Genomic DNA, 18,815 nt, shown 5'->3' with positions numbered 1-18,815 from the left:
CCAGAAGAAGGGAACAAGGAGCTTATTTGTTGTCAAGTTCTGGTGTAATGCTCTGCTGAGCGCACGGACATAAACACGGCATCTGCTTTCCACATATTTTTCAGGCTGCCCCCCTCCTGCACACTGCCACCTGCCCTGTTGTAAGGCCCCAGCAAGCATCAGCTCATGTTTCCTTCTCTCTGATTCTCTTCCAGGGGCGCTGTATCAACTTCACCAGAGTCAAGAACAATCCGCCTGCCAAGTACCCCCTCAACAATGCCTACCACACCACCTCACCGCCTCCTGCCCCCATCTACACCCCGCCCCCCCCTGCTCCCCATTGCCCTCCCCCACCCCCCAGTGCCCCCACCCCTCCAATTCCATCCCCACCTTCCATCCTCCCCCCTCCCCCTCAGGCTCCCCCTCCCAACAGGGCACCACCCCCCTCCCGACCACCTCCTAGGCCCTCTGTCTAGAACCCACAGTTCATGCTCTGGGTTCTCTCAGAAACTTTGGGGAGGAGGCTCCTCTGTGGTGTTAGAACAAGTCTTTCCAGTTAAAGGGGGCTTCCACTTTGGAAATGAGTGGTGATAAAGCCCACTGACGTTCACACACTTTAAAAATTGGTTTGTGACACCAGTACACCGACAATTGTGATCAGAGGAAAGAAAGCGAAATTTTGAATTGCCTGAAAACAAACAATGAGGCAACCACAGTCACAATTATAGCCAGCCAGCCATCACCTCTAGAAGGTTCCAGAGACACTGAAACTGCTGAGATGCTCTAAATGGGATTGTGTCTCATGGAGATCAATAAGAAAATCGTTTCTCTGAGGGTGAAATGCAGAGTCAGATAAGAAATAACATTGCTGGGTTGCTAAATGCTGCCTTCCCTCTTTCACTCCACCTCCATCACTTGACCCTGGACCCTTGGCCTAGGAACCAAGGAATCCTCACCTCTATGTGCCATCCAGGAAGGTCGAGACCCTTTGCCTACATCTTTGGGGAAAGATTGGGGTCCCCATTGTGGCAAGAAACTCAACATCATACAGGTATCCAAAAGCGTGTTCTGGGATTTGCAGAGGAGTAAAAAGATATGCCTTATTTTCCTTCCAAATTCTCCCAGTTTCCAAGTGAGAAAGAGGGCGGTTGTTTACTGAAGAAAAAGGTATGTTACCATGTTGCTGTGTAAGTGAAATCAGGTATGTGCACTGACAGGAGAGTACTGATGGGAGCATCAGACAGTTTCTAAAACCCACAGGCCATCAGCAACTGGAGGTGGCTGGCTTTGGCCCAACATGGCCCCTAAATCAACAGACAATGGCATCGTCAAAGAGCAACTTGTTAATGCCTCATGTTAAAAAATCAAGATTTGGCTTCGATTTAAATCACTTGAGATATGAAGAAGTGATTGATCCTATTTTCCACAGACAAACATTAGTTGATCTTCCCAAAATGTCATCACTAGCACCTACCACACAATTTCACTGATTTTGTTTTTCTTTCTCCGTGAAGTTGTGCACCAGAGACTTCTAGGTAGAGCTGAGAGACAATAGTCCTGACGTACTAAGGAATTTATCCCAAAAAAAAGCATCTGTTTGTGGATACAAATATATTTCTCCTTGGCTTTTCAACATACTCACAAATATTATCAGCTGCCTGAAATTCCCACCATGCCTGGGAACCACTCCACTCCTCCAAGTCTTTTTGAATCTGCTATCACCAGTAAGCTCTATAATCACTTTCTAAACATTAGGCTTCATCACCCAAGGGTGAAAACAGAGGCCACTGTTTAGAGCCTCCTGCACCAGCCTGTTCAAAATTACCTCCCCCTCCAACTTTCCACAGGTCTTAAAATTCCACTCCCAAAACCCTTAAATCTTTTCAGGAATGAAGCAGAATATAAAGTAAATGCAAACTTAGTGCTTTGGGCTGTGGTCTCCAAAGATCCTTCAAAAACCCATCAAGCCAGCCTCATTCTTTCATCTTACTTAGAACAGAGACATAGGACCTAGCATGCATGCCATACACACCAATGCTTGTAGCCATGGCAGACATTGCTAATCAATCACAGCACCATCTTCCATGGAGCCCAGTGATTTCTACACAATCCTCAAATCATAATTCCAAAGAGCCACCATTAATCTGTCAAAATTGAGACATAAATGATCCCTAATTGCCATCTCAACTTTAGAAAGCAAAAGCAAACAAGGATTGTGTGGGGGAATGGGGAAACCCTTGGGCATAAAAGGTACAGTCAGGGGAGAATAGATCTAGGCAGAGTGCCCTAGTCGGGGTCCACAGGCACTAAATCTGCATTGCCAACACCAAACTGACACTTCCCCAAGCATACCTCAGACCTGCCCTTCTCCCAGCCCGCCGCTGCCAGAGACTCTCCCAGCTTCCTCATAGAGCTAAAATCAGAGATAGTTTACAGGGCTTATGAAAGCAACCTCCCTCGCTTGCCCCCCAACCTGGCCCATATTGTCTATTTTTAGAATATTAGGTTTCTTCTTGAGTATAGTTCTCCATGAAGCAGGTGTCAGATGTCTTGGCCACCTGCAGTGACATTGCTGGACTCCAGAGAACCATTCCACAGGGGAATGGGTTCCCCAGACTCACAGCGTAGAGGCGTTGAGCCCCTGGCCACTGTTTTGACTGCTGGCGGTACAAAACAGCCCACCCCACACCACTGCTGCATGGCTCACTGCGGCCATCAGAAAGTTCAAGCCAAGATGTTGACATTGTTGTGCATCAAGATGGCAGGCATCAGGTGAGAATGCAACATTCAGGATCCCAACTGCACATCAGTCAGAAGCCCTGTGCAGTTTCCAAGATGTTTTGGTGAACTTTTAGATGAAATAGGGAACTGCAAATATATGATGACTTTGAAGTGGATTAGCAGGGTTTGTCCTTAAAAGGGACTCTTCATGTCAACCCCAGTCACTTAGAATTACAGTGGAGAAGGAGAAACCTCTATACTGTATGAACAAGGTAATATTTTAATAGTAGGCTATTACAGGCAGGAAAATTCTTTAACTGGTTTATAAAATCTATCCAAACTTGTGTCATTCCCTGTAAAAGGTAGCAGACATATGACTGTGATTAGGAAACTGCACAAAATTATTTTTCAGCCCTCATGTTATTGTCCTCCTGAAGTTTTTTTTAATAAAAGCCACCTTTTTGTTGTATATATTCATATTCCATGTGTTAGATGGAAGCATTTCCTATCCAGTGTGAATAAAAGGAACAGTTGTAGTAAATTATTATAAGGCCAATGATATTTCATGGCAGGTTATTCTACCAAGCTGTGCTTGTTGGTTTTTCCCATGACTGTATTGCTTTTATAAATGTACAAATAGTTACTGAAATGACGAGACCCTTGTTTGCACAGCATTAATAAGAACCTTGAGTGGTTACCTCTGTTGACGACCAGTTCACAAACAGCTTCTGTCCTGGAGCTTGGCCCATACTCCAGTAAGACACAAGGTCTCTCTTTTACCAAAGTCAAGAACAGAGCTAGTGGACATATTAATGAATAGTCTTGGATATCTGGCTGTGGATAACCTCATTGTAAATATCACTAGAATGGGCAGAGATAATCTGGAAGTCTCACAAATACTAAAGTCCAAACACTGTGTCAGATGAGGGAAATCCATCCAAGAACTAGAAAAAAGTAATGATGAGATAATGAGCAACAATTTCAGCCCAGTGCCAACTCAATAAAAAACAATTAATGCTGTGTAAAAGTGGGTTGAATTACTTTGCAAACTATATAAAGATATATGCGTAAAAAGCCTATTAATGCACACCAGATGGGAATGGGATGTTCTAGTCAATTGTGTTTTCTAGTTATCTGAACTCTACTATATTATCATACTTGGATAAGCAATTTAAAAGAATTAGAATATGATTTTTTAAATACACTTAACATTAAACTCTTCTAATTCTTTCTTCTATCTATGATAATTCCTAAGACAGTATGGATCTTCAGTGCCTCTGAGTCAATGTTATAAAAATCAGTTATTGCTGTACCTGCTATAGGAGACTGAGCTAAATGTGTACAATGACAAACCCTGGAAGTTGCTTTTTTAAAAAAAATAATAAATTCTTAAAATTAACACCTTTCCTAGTTGTGTCTTTGTTATGAAAATGAAGTGTAGGTTGTTCAAGTGCTTAACATCCTGATCATAAAAATGGCTATCACGGGCTTCCCTGGGGGCGCGGTGGTTGAGAGTCCACCTGCCGATGCAGGGGACACGGGTTCGTGCCCCGGTCCAGGAAGATCCCACATGCCGCGAGCGGCTAGGCTCATGAGCCATGGTCACTGAGCCTGTGCGTCCGGAGCCTGTGCTCTGCAACAGGAGAGGCCACAACAGTGAGAGACCCACGTACCGCAAAAAAAAAAAAAAAAAAAAAAAAGGCTATTACTTTGCAGATTAAATTATATTGCTCAAATTATTTTGTGCCCTCCAATAAACTCTTCACTGTCTTGATTACTCTCATTTCTTCTTTAGCTGTCCAACATTCAACATATTCTTTATTTTTACCAACAGTTTTAGATTTTAAAAAGTAACACATGCTGGGTTTCCCTGGTGGTGCAGTGGTTAAGAATCCGCCTGCCAATGCAGTGGGCATAGGTTCGAGCCCTGGTCCGGGAAGATCCCACATGCTGTGGAGCAGCTAAGCCCACGCGCCACAACTACTGAACCCGTGTGCCACAACTACTGAAGCCTGCACGCCTAGAGCCCATGCTCCACAACAAGAGAAGCCACTGCAGTGAGAAGTCTGCGCACCACAATGAAGAGTAGCCCCCACTCACCACAACTAGAGAAAGCCCGCACGCAGCAACGAAGACCCAACACAGCCCGAAATAAATAAATTAAATTAATTATTATTTTTTTAAAAAAACTTTTAATTAAAAAAAAAGTAACCCATGCTAAATGAAACAATGAAGTAAAAGTAGAGATATAGAAGCACACAGGAAGACAAATAAATGTAGTGTATCAGTCAGGATTGTTTGGCTGCCTGTAACAGAAATGTGGCTATGATTGATTTGACTCACAGAAAAAGGACGCTAGAGGTTTGCTATCTGCTTAAGAAACCAGGCAGTGTCATAGACAGTGCTGTAATAAATACCCTTCTATCTATATATACTTCAAAATATTTTTGTTATTTCTGCACCTTATTCTCCTTAGCGGCTTCCATTCCATCCTCCTCCTCTTATATTTTTTTGTAGGTAAAAGAGTACTAGTTCCTGAATCTGTTTCTTTACAAGTCCTCATTAAGCCTTGAGTTCATCTTAATTGGAATAAAACCATCTGAAAACAGAAAATCACGCCACAATTTCTTTCCAAGATTTCATTAGTATTCAATTTAAATAGCATTTTGGGCACATGCAAGTTTTTAAATTACATTCTTCATTAACTCATTTTGAGAAAACTGGCTTGCAATTTGGAAGGAAAAAGAGAAGTTGGAGCCCTACCTCACTCCTTCCACCAAAATAAATTCCAGCTGTATTTAATTTTTTTTTTTTTTTTTTTTTTTGCGGTACGTGGGCCTCTCACTGTTGTGGCCTCTCCCGTTGCGGAGCACAGGCTCCGGACGCGCAGGCTCAACGGCCATGGCTCACGGGCCCAGCCGCTCCGAGGCAATGTGGGATCCTCCCAGACCGGGGCACGAACCCGTGTCCCCTGCATCGGCAGGCAGACTCTCAACCACTGCGCCACTAGGGAAACCCCAGCTGTATTTAATTTAAGCATAACAAAACCAGGAAAGTACTAGAAGTAGTACTTTCTGTATGGTATAAAGAATTTTTAAATCTTATATATTGTTTGACTTGCCAAACAAATTTCAATGATTGAGCTCTGAATGCTGAGTAGTGCTCCAGTGCATTATGTTGAATAAACAAAGAAACCAACAAGAATAAGATCATTGATCAAGTGCTGACTGTGAACTGGAGTGGGAGATCCAAAATTGTTCATCACTAAATCCAATTTTCTATCTTCAGATAAATATGTGTTTCCCTGAAGTGTCACTTAGGTATAGAACAATCAATATAATACTTTGTCCATTTAGTACATTGTAAACAAGGTCAATGTTACTTACAATTATGAAACATTTTGTATTAGTCCATAGAGTTGGCATAAGCAAAACAGATGAAGTTTTTCGGTTTACAATTGTATTCTGTTGGCTTGAACCATGGCACCTCCATCCTGAAGTTATCATACCTAAACAAATTAGAAGGCTTAAAATTCCACTGAGCATAATCTTTAGTTTCTCTCTTTTTTGCTCAACGTTCAAATGATCATTTAGTTATATAAATCTTTCCTTCTCTACTTAACTTGGGACAGTTTTAATTCTTGGAGTTAAAACTGTGCAACATCTCCTTTATTTAGTTTTAAATATAATTTCACAATGTACTTACAAAGCAACAGCAACAGTTGACAAAATGCCTGAGTCACTTGAGAGTTCAGAGCAAATCTCTGTTAAATGATGTTCAATTAATTGTGCACATTCAGTACTTTTTAGCCAGCATATTTAGTTGAGAGTTTCTTATAAACATTAAAATCGATGCAACTCATAAGAGACATATTTCTTTGGAGTGAAGTGGCTTGCATTCTTGCAAAGCATTTTAAAAGTACAAGAGGGCTTCCCTGGTGGCGCAGTGGTTGAGAGTCCGCCTGCCGATGCAGGGGACACGGGTTTGTGCCCCGGTGCGGGAGGATCCCACATGCCACGGAGTGGCTGGGCCCGTGAGCCATGGCTGCTGTGCCTGTGCGTCCGGAGCCTGTGCTCCACAACGGGAGAGGTCACAACAGTGAGAGGCCCGCGTATCGCAAAAATAATAAAAAGTAAAAATAAAAAATTAAAGTACAAGAAAGAGGGACTTCCCTGGTGTCACTGTGGTTAAGAATCCACCTGCCAATGCAGGGGACACAGGTTCGATCCCTGGTCCAGGAAGATCCCACATGCCGTGGAGCAACTAAGCCCGTGCACCACAACTACTGAGCCTCTGCTCTGGAGCACACAAACCACAGCTACTGAGTCTGTGTGCCACAACTACTGAAGCCCACACACCTAGAGCCTATGCTCCTCAATAAGAGAAGCCACTGCAATGAGAAGCCCGCACACTGCAACGAAGAGTAGCCCCAACTCGTCGCAACTAGAGAAAGCCCATGCACAGCAACGAAGACCCAATGCAGCCAAAAATTAATTAATTAATTAATTTAAAAATTTTAAAAGTACACAAAACATTGGCACTAAGAGTACAGGAAACATTTCATTTTCTTCTGAAAGAGAAGTCATAAGACAGGAGACCTATCAGCCACCCATCACTGACACTTTCAAGCACTTTGGAGTTGCTGCCAAGATAGTGGAGTAGGAAGACCCTGAGTTCACCTTCTCCCATTGGGCACACCAAAATTACAACTATTTACTGAGCAACTATCAATGAGAATAACCTGAACACTAGCAGAAAAGATTTTCTGCAACTAAAGATATAAAGAAGGAACCACAGTGACATTGGTAGTGGGAGCAAAGATGCAGTACGGTCAAGACCCACACCCCTGGGTAAATGACCCACAAACGGGAGGATAATTACAATTGCAGAATTTCTCCCAAAAGGAATGAGGATTCCAAGCCCCAGGGTCCTGCACCAGGAAGACAAGCTCCCTGAATGTCTGGCTTTGAAGGCCAGTGGGACTTGCTTAAGGGAGAGCCAGAGACTCTGCTGTTACGGGGCACATGCAAAATCACACATGCTCTGAGACCCAGTGCAGAGTCAGCAATTTGAAAGGAGCCTGGGTCAGACTCACTTACTGATCTTGGAGAGGCTCCCAGAGAGGCAAGAGCCAAAAAGAACACCCCCTGAGGACATAGATGCTGGCAGCAGTCATTTTTGAGAGCTCATTTTACCACATGACCCTGGTGTTGCCAAGCACAATTTTGGAGTCTTCCTCTAGCCCATTGGTACCAAGGGCTTACCCACTCACCAGCTGGTCATCACCAGTCCCAGGACCCCCCAGGCTAAGAGGCCAGTAGTATAGGAATTAAGCCCTGCCCAGAAGCAGGCCAGGCACAATCCCCAGATACCCTTGTCCATGCAGCCAGCCACACCAAGACTTAGCCCCACAAACCAGCAGGTTGGCAGCCCCTGCATGAGTCAGGGTCTGGCAACAAACCATGCCAGGGATCAGCTCCATCTACCAGCTGCCTGCAGTAGTGGGTCCCATCATAACAGAAGGGCCCAGCAGCTTACATAGGGTCACCCCTAAAGCATATAGCTCTGGTGACCAGAGAGGAGTATGCTGCCAGGCCCCATAGGACATCTATTAAATAAGGTCACTTCTCCAAGATCAGGAAGCATAACCAACATACATAATACATAGAAATAGAGAATTAGGCAAAATGAGGGAAGAGATGAATATATTCCAAATTAAGGAACAAGATAAAACCCCAAAAGAAGAACATAGTGAACTGTAGATAAACAATCTACCTGATAAAGAGTTCAAGGTAACAATCGTAAAGATGTTTAATGAACTTGGGAGAAAAATGGATGAACACAGTGAGAAGTTTAACAAAGAGTTAGAAAATATAAAGAAGAACCAAACAGAGCTGAAGAATACAATAACTGAAATAAAAGTACACTAGAAGGAATCAACAGTAGACTAGCTGATACAGAGGAATACATTAGCAAACTGGAAGACAGACTACTGGAAATCACCAAAGCGGAACAGAAAAAAGAATTTTAAAACATGAATATAGTATAAAAGACCTCTGGGATAACATTAAGCATAGTAATAGTCACATTACAGGGTACCAGAAGGAAAAGAGAGAGAAAAAAAGGCAGTTAACTTATTTGAATAAATGATAGCTGAAAACATCCTTAATCTGGGAAAGGAAACATTCATATCCAGCAAGCACAGAATATCCCCAAAAAGATGAATCCAAAGAGATCCACACCAAGACACATTGTAATTAAAATGGCTAAAATTAAAGATAAAGAGAAAATCTTAAAAGCAGCAAGGGAAAAGCAACAAGGTATGTACAGGGGAACTCCCATAAGGCTATCAGCTGACTTTTCAGCAGAAACCCTGAAGTCCAGAAGGGAGTGGCATGATATATTTAAACAGATGGAAGGCAAAAGCCTACAACCAAGAATACTCAACACGACAAGGCTGTCATTCAGATCTGAAGGAGAGATAAATAGTTTTACAGACAAGCAAAAGCTAACCGAGTTCAGCACCACTAAACCAACTTTACAAATATGTTAAAGGATGATTGCTTTGGTAGCACATATACTAAAATTTGAATGATACAGAGAAGATTAGCATGGCCCCTGAGAAAGGATGACACACAAATTCATCAAGCATTCCATATTTATATGAGATCAAAAACACAGAATATGGGGGAAAGGAGTAAAAAATGTAGATCTTTTAGAATGTGTTTGATCTTAAATGACTACCATTTAAAACAAGTAGATATAGTTATAGGTCAACATATATGAACCCCATCATAGCCACAAATCAAAAACCTACAATAGATTCACAAAAACTAGGGAGAAAGGAACAGAAGCATACCACTAAAAGTCATCAACAATGTTGTAAATCAACTATACTCCAAAAAAAATTTTTTTAATAAAAATAAATAAAAACAAAATAAAATAAAAAGGAAAGTCATCCAAACACAAGGGAAGAAACTAAAAGAAGAAGTACAAAACAATCAGAAAACAAGTAACAAAATGGCAATATGTATGTACCTATCAATAAACACCTTAAATGTCAATAGACTAAATGCTCCAATCAAAAGATTTAGTGTGGCTGATTGGATTAAAAGCAAGATCCGTATATATTCTGCTTACAAGAGGTTCATTTCAGAGCTAAAGACACACACAGACTGAAAGCAAGAACGTGGGGGGAAAAAGATATTCATGCAAATGGAAATGACAAGAAGGTGGAGGTAGCAGTATTAATATCAGACAAAATAAACTTTAAAACAAAGTCTATAGCAAAAGAGAAAGAAGGTCATTACATAATGATAAAGGGATCAGTACAAGAAGAGAGTATTACACTAGTTAACATATAGGTACCTAATACAAGAGCACATAAATATATAAAGCAAATATTAACAGACATAAAGGGAGAAATTGCCAACACTACAATAATAGTAGGGAACTTTAACACCCACTTATATCAATGGACAGATCATTCAGACAGAAAGTCAATAAGGAAACAATGGTCTCAAATAACACATTGGACCAGTTGGACTTAATAGATATATACAGGACATCCCATCCTAAAACAGTACAATACACATTCATCTCAAATGCACATGGAATGGTCTCCAGGGTAGGTCACGTGCTAGGCCACAAAACAAGTCTCAACAAATTAAAGAGGATAGAAATTATATCAAGAATTTTTTCCAACCAGAACAGTATGAAACTAGAAATCAATTACAGAAAGGAAAATGGGAAAAAAACAAACACATAGAGACTAGACAACATGCTACTAAGAAACCAAGAGATTGATGAAGAAACCAAAAAGAAATCATAAAATACCTCTAAACAAATGAAAATGGAAACACAGCACTCCAAAATCTATGGGATGTACCAAAAGAGTTCTAAAGGGGAAGTTTATAGAAATACAGTCTACCTCAAGAAACAAGAGGAATCTCAAATAAACAACCTACCAACCATCTAAACGAATTAAAAAATCAAAGAACAGACAAATTCCAAAGTCAGCAGAAGGAAGGAACAATAAAGATCAGACAGAAAATAAATAAAATTGAGATTAAAAATAGTAAAAATCAATGAAACCAAGAGCTGTTTTTTGAAAAGATTAATAAAACTGATAAACCTTTAGCTAGGCTCACCAAGAAGAAAAGAGAAGCACCCAAATATACAAAATAAGAAATGAAAGAGGAGAAATAACTACAAAAAAATCATAAGAGAATACTACAAACAATTATACGCCCACAAATTGGACAACCTAGAAGAAATGGACAAATTTCTAGAAACATACGGCTTCACAAGACTGAATCAAGAAGAAACAAACAGAGACTTCCCTGGTGGTCCAGTGGTAAAGAATCTGCCTTACAATGCAGGGAACGCCGGTTCGATCCCTAGTCAGGGAACTAAGATCCCACATGCCACGGGACAACTAAGCCCATGCACCACAACTACTGAGCTCACACACCTCAACTAGAGCTCGTGTGCCACAAACAACAGAGCACACGAACTCTGGAACCCGTGCACCACAACTACAGAGCCCACATGCCCTGGAGCCTGTGTGCCACAAATAGAGAAGAGAAAATCTGCACACCACAACTAGACAGAAGCCCGCGTACTACAACGAAGATCCCGTGTGCTGCAACGAAAGATCCCGTATGCCTTAACTAAGATCCCACGTGCCACAACTAAGACCCGATGTAGCCAAAATTAATAAAAAATAAATCTTTTAAAAGAAGAAGAAGAAACAAACAATTGGAACAGATCAATCACTAGTAAAATTGAATTTGTGAAAAAAATAAAAAATTTTAAAAAAACCTCCCAACAAACAAATGTCTAGAACCAGATGGCTTCACAGGGAAATTTTACCAAACGTAAAGAAGAAGGAACATTTCCAAATTCATTCTACAAGGCCACCATTACTCAGGTACCAAAACCAGAAAAAGACACCACAAAAAAAGAAAATTACAGGCCAATGAAGAACATAGATGCAAAGTTTTTCAACAAAATATTAGCAAATCAAATTCAACAATACATTAAAATGATCATACACCATGATCAAGTGGGCTTTATCTCAGTGATGCAAGGATGGTGCAATATCTACAGATCAACCAACATGATACACCTCTTTAACAAACTGGAGAATAAAAATTATATGATCCCCTTTGAGCCCTGAACCAAGATGGTGGAATAGAAGGATGTGCTCTCACTCCCTCTTGTGAGAACACCAGAATCACAACTAGCTGCTGGACAATCATCAACAGGAAGACACTGGAACTCACCAAACAAGATACCCCACATCCAAAGACAAAGGAGGAGCCACAATGAGACAGTAGGAGGGGTGCAATCACAGTAAAATCAAATCCCATAACTGCTGGGTGGGTGACTCACACACTGGAGAACACTTATACCACAGAAGTCCACCCACTGGACTGAAGGTACCGAGCCCCACGTCAGGCTTCCCAACCTGGGGGTCCGGCAATGGGAGGAGGAATTCCTAGAGAATCAGACTTTGAAAGTTAGTGGGATTTGATTGAAGCACTTCGACAGGACTGGGGGGAACAGAGACTCCACTCTTGGAAGGCACACACAAAGTAGTGTGCATATCAAGACCCAGGGGAAGGAGCAGTGACCCCAGGGGAGACTGAACCAGACCTACCTGCTAGAGTTGGAGGGTCTCCTACAGAGGGAGGAGGTGGCTGTGGCTTGCCATGGGGACAAGGACACTGGCAGCAGAAGTTCTGGGAAGTATTCCTTGGTGCGAGCCCTCCCACAGTCTGCCATTAGCCCCACCAAAGAGCCCAGGTAGGCTCCAGTGTTGGGTCGCCTAAGGCCACACAACCAACAGGGAGGGAACCCAGCCCCACCCATCAGCAGTCAAGCAGATTAAAGTTTTACTGAGCTCTGCCAACCAGAGCAACAGTCAGATCTACCCACCACCACTCCCTCCCATCAGGAAACTTACACAAGCCTCTTAGCCTCATCCACCAGAGGGCACACAGCAGAAGCAAGAAGAACTACAATCCTGCAGCCTGTGGAAGAAAACCACATTCACAGAAAGATAGACAAGATGAAAAGGCAGAGGGCTATGTACCAGATGAAGGAACAAGATAAAACCCCAGGGCCTCCCTGGTGGCGCAGTGGTTGAGAGTCCGCCTGCCGATGCAGGGGATACGGGTTCGTGCCCCGGTCTGGGAGGATCCCATATGCCGCGGAGCGGCTGGGCCCGTGAGCCATGGCCGCTGGGCCTGCGCATCCGGAGCCTGTGCTCCGCAACGGGAGAGGCCACAACAGTGAGAGGCCCGCATACCGCAAAAAGAAAAAAAAAAAAAAAAAAAAGATAAAACCCCAGAAAAACAACTAAATGAAGTGGAGATAGGCAACCTTCCAGAAAAAGAATTCGGAATAATGATAGTGAAGATGATCCAGGACCTCAGAAAAACAATGGAGGCAAAGATCGAGAAGATACAAGAAATGTCTAACAAAGACCTAGAAGAATTAAAGAACAAACAAAGATGAACAATACAATAACTAAAATGAAAACTACACTAGAAGGAATCAATAACAGAATAACTGAGGCAGAAGAACAGATAAGTCACCTGGAAAATAGAATGGTGGAATTCATGCTGCAGAACAGAATAAAGAAAAAAGAATGAAAAGAAACGAAGACAGCATAAGAGACCTCTGGGACAACATTAAATTCAACAACATTCACGTTATAGGGGTTCCAGAAGGAGAAGAGAGAGAGAAAGGACTAGAGAAAATATTTGAAGAGATTATAGTCGAAAACTTCCCTAACATGGGAAAGGAAATAGCCACCAAAGTCCAGGAAACACAGAGAGTCCCATACAGGATAAACCCAAGGAGAAACACGCCGAGACACATAGTAATCAAACTGGCAAAAATTAAAGACAAAGAAAAATTATTGAAAGCAGCAACGGAAAAATGACAAATAATATACAAGAGAATTCCCATAAGGTTAACAGCTGATTTCTCAGCAGAAACTCTACAAGCCAGAAGGGAGTGGAATGATATACTTAAAGTAATGAAAGGGAAGGACCTACAACCAAGACTACTCTACCCTGCAAGGATCTCATTCAGATTTGATGGAGAATGCAAAAGTTTTACAGACAAGCAAAAGCTAAGAGAATTCAGCACCACCAAACCAGCTCTACAACAAATGCTAAAGGAACTTCTCTACATGGGAAACACAAGAGAAGAAAAGGACCTACAAAAACAAAACCCAAAACAATTAAAAATATGGTCATAGGAACATACATATCAATAATTACCTTAAACGTGAATGGATTCAATGCTCCAACCAAAAGACACAGGCTTGCTGAATGGATACAAAAACAAGACCCATATATATGCTGTCTACAAAAGACCCACTTCAGACCTAGGGACACATACAGAGTGAAAGTGAGGGGATGGGAAAAGATATTCCATGCCTCAACAAAATACTAGTAAACAGGATCCAACAACACATTAAAAGGATCATACACCATGATCAAGTGGGATTTATCCCAGGGATGCAAGGATTCTTCAATATAAGCAAATCAATCCATGTGATACACCATATTAACAAACTGAAGAATAAAAACCATATGATCATCTCAATAAATGCAGAAAAAGCTTCTGACAAAATTCAACACCCATTTATGATAAAAGCTCTCCAGAAAGTGGGCATAGAGGGAACCTACCTCAACATAATAAAGACCATATACGACAAACCCACAGCAAACATCATTCTCAATGGTAGAAAACTGGAAGCATTTCCTCTAAGATCAGGAACAAGACAAGGTTGTGCACTCTCATCACTATTATTCAACATAGCTTTGGAAGTCCTAGCCATGGAAATCAGAGAAGAAAAGGAAATAAAAGGAATACAAATTGGAAAAGAAGAAGTAAAACTGTCACTGTTTGCAGATGACATGATATTATAAATAGAGAATCCTAATGATGCCACCAGAAAACTACTAGAGCTAATCAATGAATTTGGTAATGTTGCAGGATACAAAATTAATGCACAGAAATCTCTAGCATTCCTATACACTAATGGTGAAAAATCTCAAAGAGAAATTAAGGAAACACTCCCATTTACCACTGCAACAAAAAGAATAAAATACCTAGGAATAAACCTACCTAGGGAGACAAAAGACCTGTATGCAGAAAACTATAAGACACTGATTAAAGTAATTAAAGATAATACCAACAGATGGAGAGATATACCATGTTCTTTGATTGGATCAATATTGTAAAAATGACTATAGTACCCAAAGCAATCTACAGATTCAATGCAATCCCTATCAAATACCAATGGCATTTTTTATGAAACTAGAACAAAATATCTTATAGCCAAATCAGTCTTGAGGGAAAGAAACAGAGCTGGAGGAATCTGACTCCCTGAGTTCAGACTATACTACAAACCTACAGTAATCAAGACAATATGGTACTGGCACAAAAACAGAAACATAGATCAATGGAACAAGATAGAAAGCCCAGAGATAAACCCATGTACCTATGGTCAACTAATCTATGACAAAGGAGGCAGGGAGATACAATGGAGAAAAGACAGTCTCTTCAATAAGTGGTGCTGGGAAAACTGGACAGCTACATGTAAAAGAATGAAATTAGAACACTCCCTAACACCATACACAAAAATAAACTCAAAATGGATTAGAGACCTAAATGTAAGGCCGGACACGGTAAAACTCTTAGAGGAAAACATAGGAAGAACACTCCTTCACATAAATCACAGCAAGATGTTTTTTGATCCACCTCCTAGAGTAATAGAAATAAAAGCAAAAATAAACAAATGGAACCAAATGAAACTTCAAAGCTTTTGCACAGCAAAGGAAACCATAAATAAGATGAAAAGACAACCCTCAGAATGGGAGAAAATATTTACAAACGAATCAACGGACAAAGGATTAATCTCCAAAATATATAAACAGCTCATGCAGCTCAATATTAAAGAAACAAACAACCCAATCCAAAAATGGGCAGAAGACCTAAATAGACATTTCTCCAAAGAAGACATACAGGTGGCCAAGAAGCACATGAAAAGCTGCTGAACATCAGTAATGATTAGAGAAATGCAAATCAAAAGTACAATGAGGTATCACCTCACACCAGTTAGAATGGGCATCATCAGAAAATCTACAAACAACAAATGCTGGAGAGGGTGTGGAGAAAAGGGAACCCTCTTGCACCATTGGTGGGAATGTAAATTGATACAGCCACAATGGAGAACAGTATGGAGGTTCCCTTTTAAGGTTCCTTTTTAAAACTAAAAATAGCACTACCATATGACCCAGCAATCCCACTACTGGGCATGTACCTGAGAAAACCATAATTCAAAAAGACTCATGTACCACAATATTCACTGCAGCTCTCTTTACAATAACCAGGACATGGAAGCAACTTAAGTGTCCATCGACAGATGAATGGATAAAGAAGATGTGGCACATATATACAATGCAATATTACTCAGCCATAAAAAGGAATGAAATTAGGTCATTTGTTGAGATGTGGATGGATCTAGAGACTGTCATACAGAGTGAAGTAAGTCAGAAAGAGAAAAACAGATATCGTATATTAATGCATATAGGTGGAGCCTAGAAAAATGGTACAGATGAACCCGTTTGCAGGGCAGAAATTGAGACACAGACATAGAGAACAAACGTATGGACACCAAGGGGGGGAAAGTGGCAGGGGGGTGGGGGTGGTTGTGTGATGAACTGGGAGATTGGGATTGACATGTATACACTGATGTGTATAAAATTGATGACTAATAAGAACCTGCTGTATAAAAAAATAAATAAAATTAAAGTAAAAAAAAAGAAATTGTCTACAGCTAGGAACATAGGTCTGTTAAGGATGCTTGCATCTATTGAATATATTAATGAGTTATTGGCCTGTAGTTTTCATTTGTTGTAATCTTTTTATCTGTTTATGCCTTCGGTAAAATTCTGTTTTCATGAAAAAAAAAACAAAATCATATGATTCCCTTCAATAGATGCAGAAAAAGTTTTTGACAAAATTCAACATTCATTTATGAGAAAAACTCTCAACAATGTGAGTATAGAGGGGACATACCTCTACATAATAAATGCCATATATGACAAACCCACTGCCAACATCATATTTAATGTTGAAAAGCTGAAAGCATTTTCCTCTAAGACCAGGAACAAGACAAGGATGCCCACTCTCACCAGTTTTATTTGACCCAGTACTGGAAGTTCTAGCCACAGCGATCAGGAAAGGGAAACAAAACCAAAAGTAAACAGATAAAAAACTTTTACAGAGTGAAGGAAACTATCAACAAAATGAAAAGGCAGTCAACTGAATGGGAGAAGATATTTGCAAATGATATATCTGCTAAGGGATAAATAACAAAAATATGTAAAGAGCTCACAACTCAACATCAAAATAACAAGCAACTAGATTAAAATAAGGCATGGGACCTGAATAGACATTTTTCCAAAACATACAGATGGCCAAGGAATATATGAAAAGATACTCGGCATCACTAGCCATCAGGGAAATGCAAATCAAAACCACAATGAGATATCACTTCACATCTGTCAAAATGATTATTATCAAAAAGACAGGGGACTTCCCTGGTGGCGCAGTAGTTAAGAACCCGCCTGCCAATGCAGGGGACACGGGTTTGAGCCCTGGTCCAGGAAGATCCCACATGCCACAACTACTGAAGCCTGCATGCCTAGAGCCCATGCTCCACAACAAGAGAAGCCACCGCAATGAGAAGCCGGCGCACCACAACGAAGAGTAGCCCCCACTCACTGCAACTAGAGAAAGCCTGTGCGCAGCAATGAAGACGCAAGGCAGCCAAAAAAAAAAAGACAACGGCGAATTCCCTGGTGGTCCAGTGGTTAGGACCTGGCACTTTCACTGCTGGGGGCCCATGTTTGATCTGTGGTTGGGGAACGAAGATCCCACAAGCTGTGTGGCACAGCCAAAACCAACAACAAATAACAAATTTGGAGAGGGTGTGGAGTAAAGGGAACCCTCTTGCACTGTTGGTGGGAATGTAAATCGGTGCAGCCACTATGGAAAACAGTATGGAGATTCCTCAAAAAATTAAAAATAGAAGTACCATACAATCCAGCAATTCCACTAATTAGAAAAGATATATGCACCCCTATGTTCCTTGCAGCAATATTTATAATAGCCAATACAGAAGCAACCTAAGTGTCCATTGATAGATGAGTGGATAAATGTGATATGTATATACAAAGGAATATAACTCAGCAATAAAAAAGAATGGAATATTACCATTTGTGACAACATGAATGGACCTAGAGGTATCATGCTTAGTAAAATCAGTCAGATGGAGAAAGACAAATACACAATTTCACATATATGTGGAATCTGAAAAACAAAACAAGTGAACTAACATAACAAAACAGAAACAGACTCATAGATACAGAAAACAAACAGGTGGTTGCCGTAGGTGGGAGGTGTGGGGGGATGTGAGGGAGATTAAGAGGTGCAAACTTCCAGTTACAAAAAAAATTAAGTCATGAGGATGAAATATACAGCATGAAGAATATAGTCAATAGTATTTTAATAACTTTGTATGGTGACAGATCATCACTCAACCTGTGATCATTTCGTAATGTTAAAAAATATCAAATCACTATTCTGTGCACCTGGAACTAACAGTATTGTAGGTCAATTATGCTTTAATTTAAAATAATAATAATAATTATTAGTTGTGGAAAAATAAATAAATAGATAAATAAAATACAAGCACTTTGACATTCTCCTCCCTCTGAGCCCCACCCCAAACTTTACAGGATACAGAGCACGTTTCTTTTTGCTTAGTTTTACCCTTAAACTATTTACAGGATTTCTGTTGTAAAAGACCTGCTTGAAATTGATGATAATATGCATTTACACCCAAGCTCTTTTGGAGATAAATATTCTATATGAATTCAAAGAGTAATTCATAGATAAAGGTGATGCAGAAAAATTTGCATTTATCTGAAACTGAAGGACCAACCTTCTCCCCAGCTGGGGTGGATTTCAAGTGAATGGGAAGCAGCCTCTGTCTCTGCAGAGGTGGCCGGGGGATTCAAAAG

At 40.7% G+C, this 18,815-nt stretch overlaps 1 protein-coding gene across 2 annotated transcripts in view; it reads left to right on the top strand.

Annotated features, from left to right (window-relative positions):
- Window positions 1-18,815, top strand: part of ANTXR1 (ANTXR cell adhesion molecule 1) — a 293,533-nt gene that overhangs the window by 249,114 nt on the left and 25,604 nt on the right. The window contains exon 18 of one of the 2 annotated variants that reach the window (XM_081253940.1): window positions 195-4,099. The exons of the other annotated variant lie outside the window; for it this stretch is intronic. Within the exon in view, the coding sequence (XP_081110066.1) occupies window positions 195-455 (261 nt within the window). The 3' untranslated portion in view covers window positions 456-4,099. Of the gene's footprint in view, window positions 1-194; window positions 4,100-18,815 lie in introns of those variants that run through there. 2 annotated transcript variants of the gene reach the window in all.

Source organism: Mesoplodon bidens, assembly GCF_964165515.1.
Source record: "Mesoplodon bidens genome assembly, chromosome: 14".
Taxonomy (NCBI): domain Eukaryota; kingdom Metazoa; phylum Chordata; class Mammalia; order Artiodactyla; family Ziphiidae; genus Mesoplodon; species Mesoplodon bidens.
This window is presented reverse-complemented; position numbering and strand designations above follow the sequence as displayed.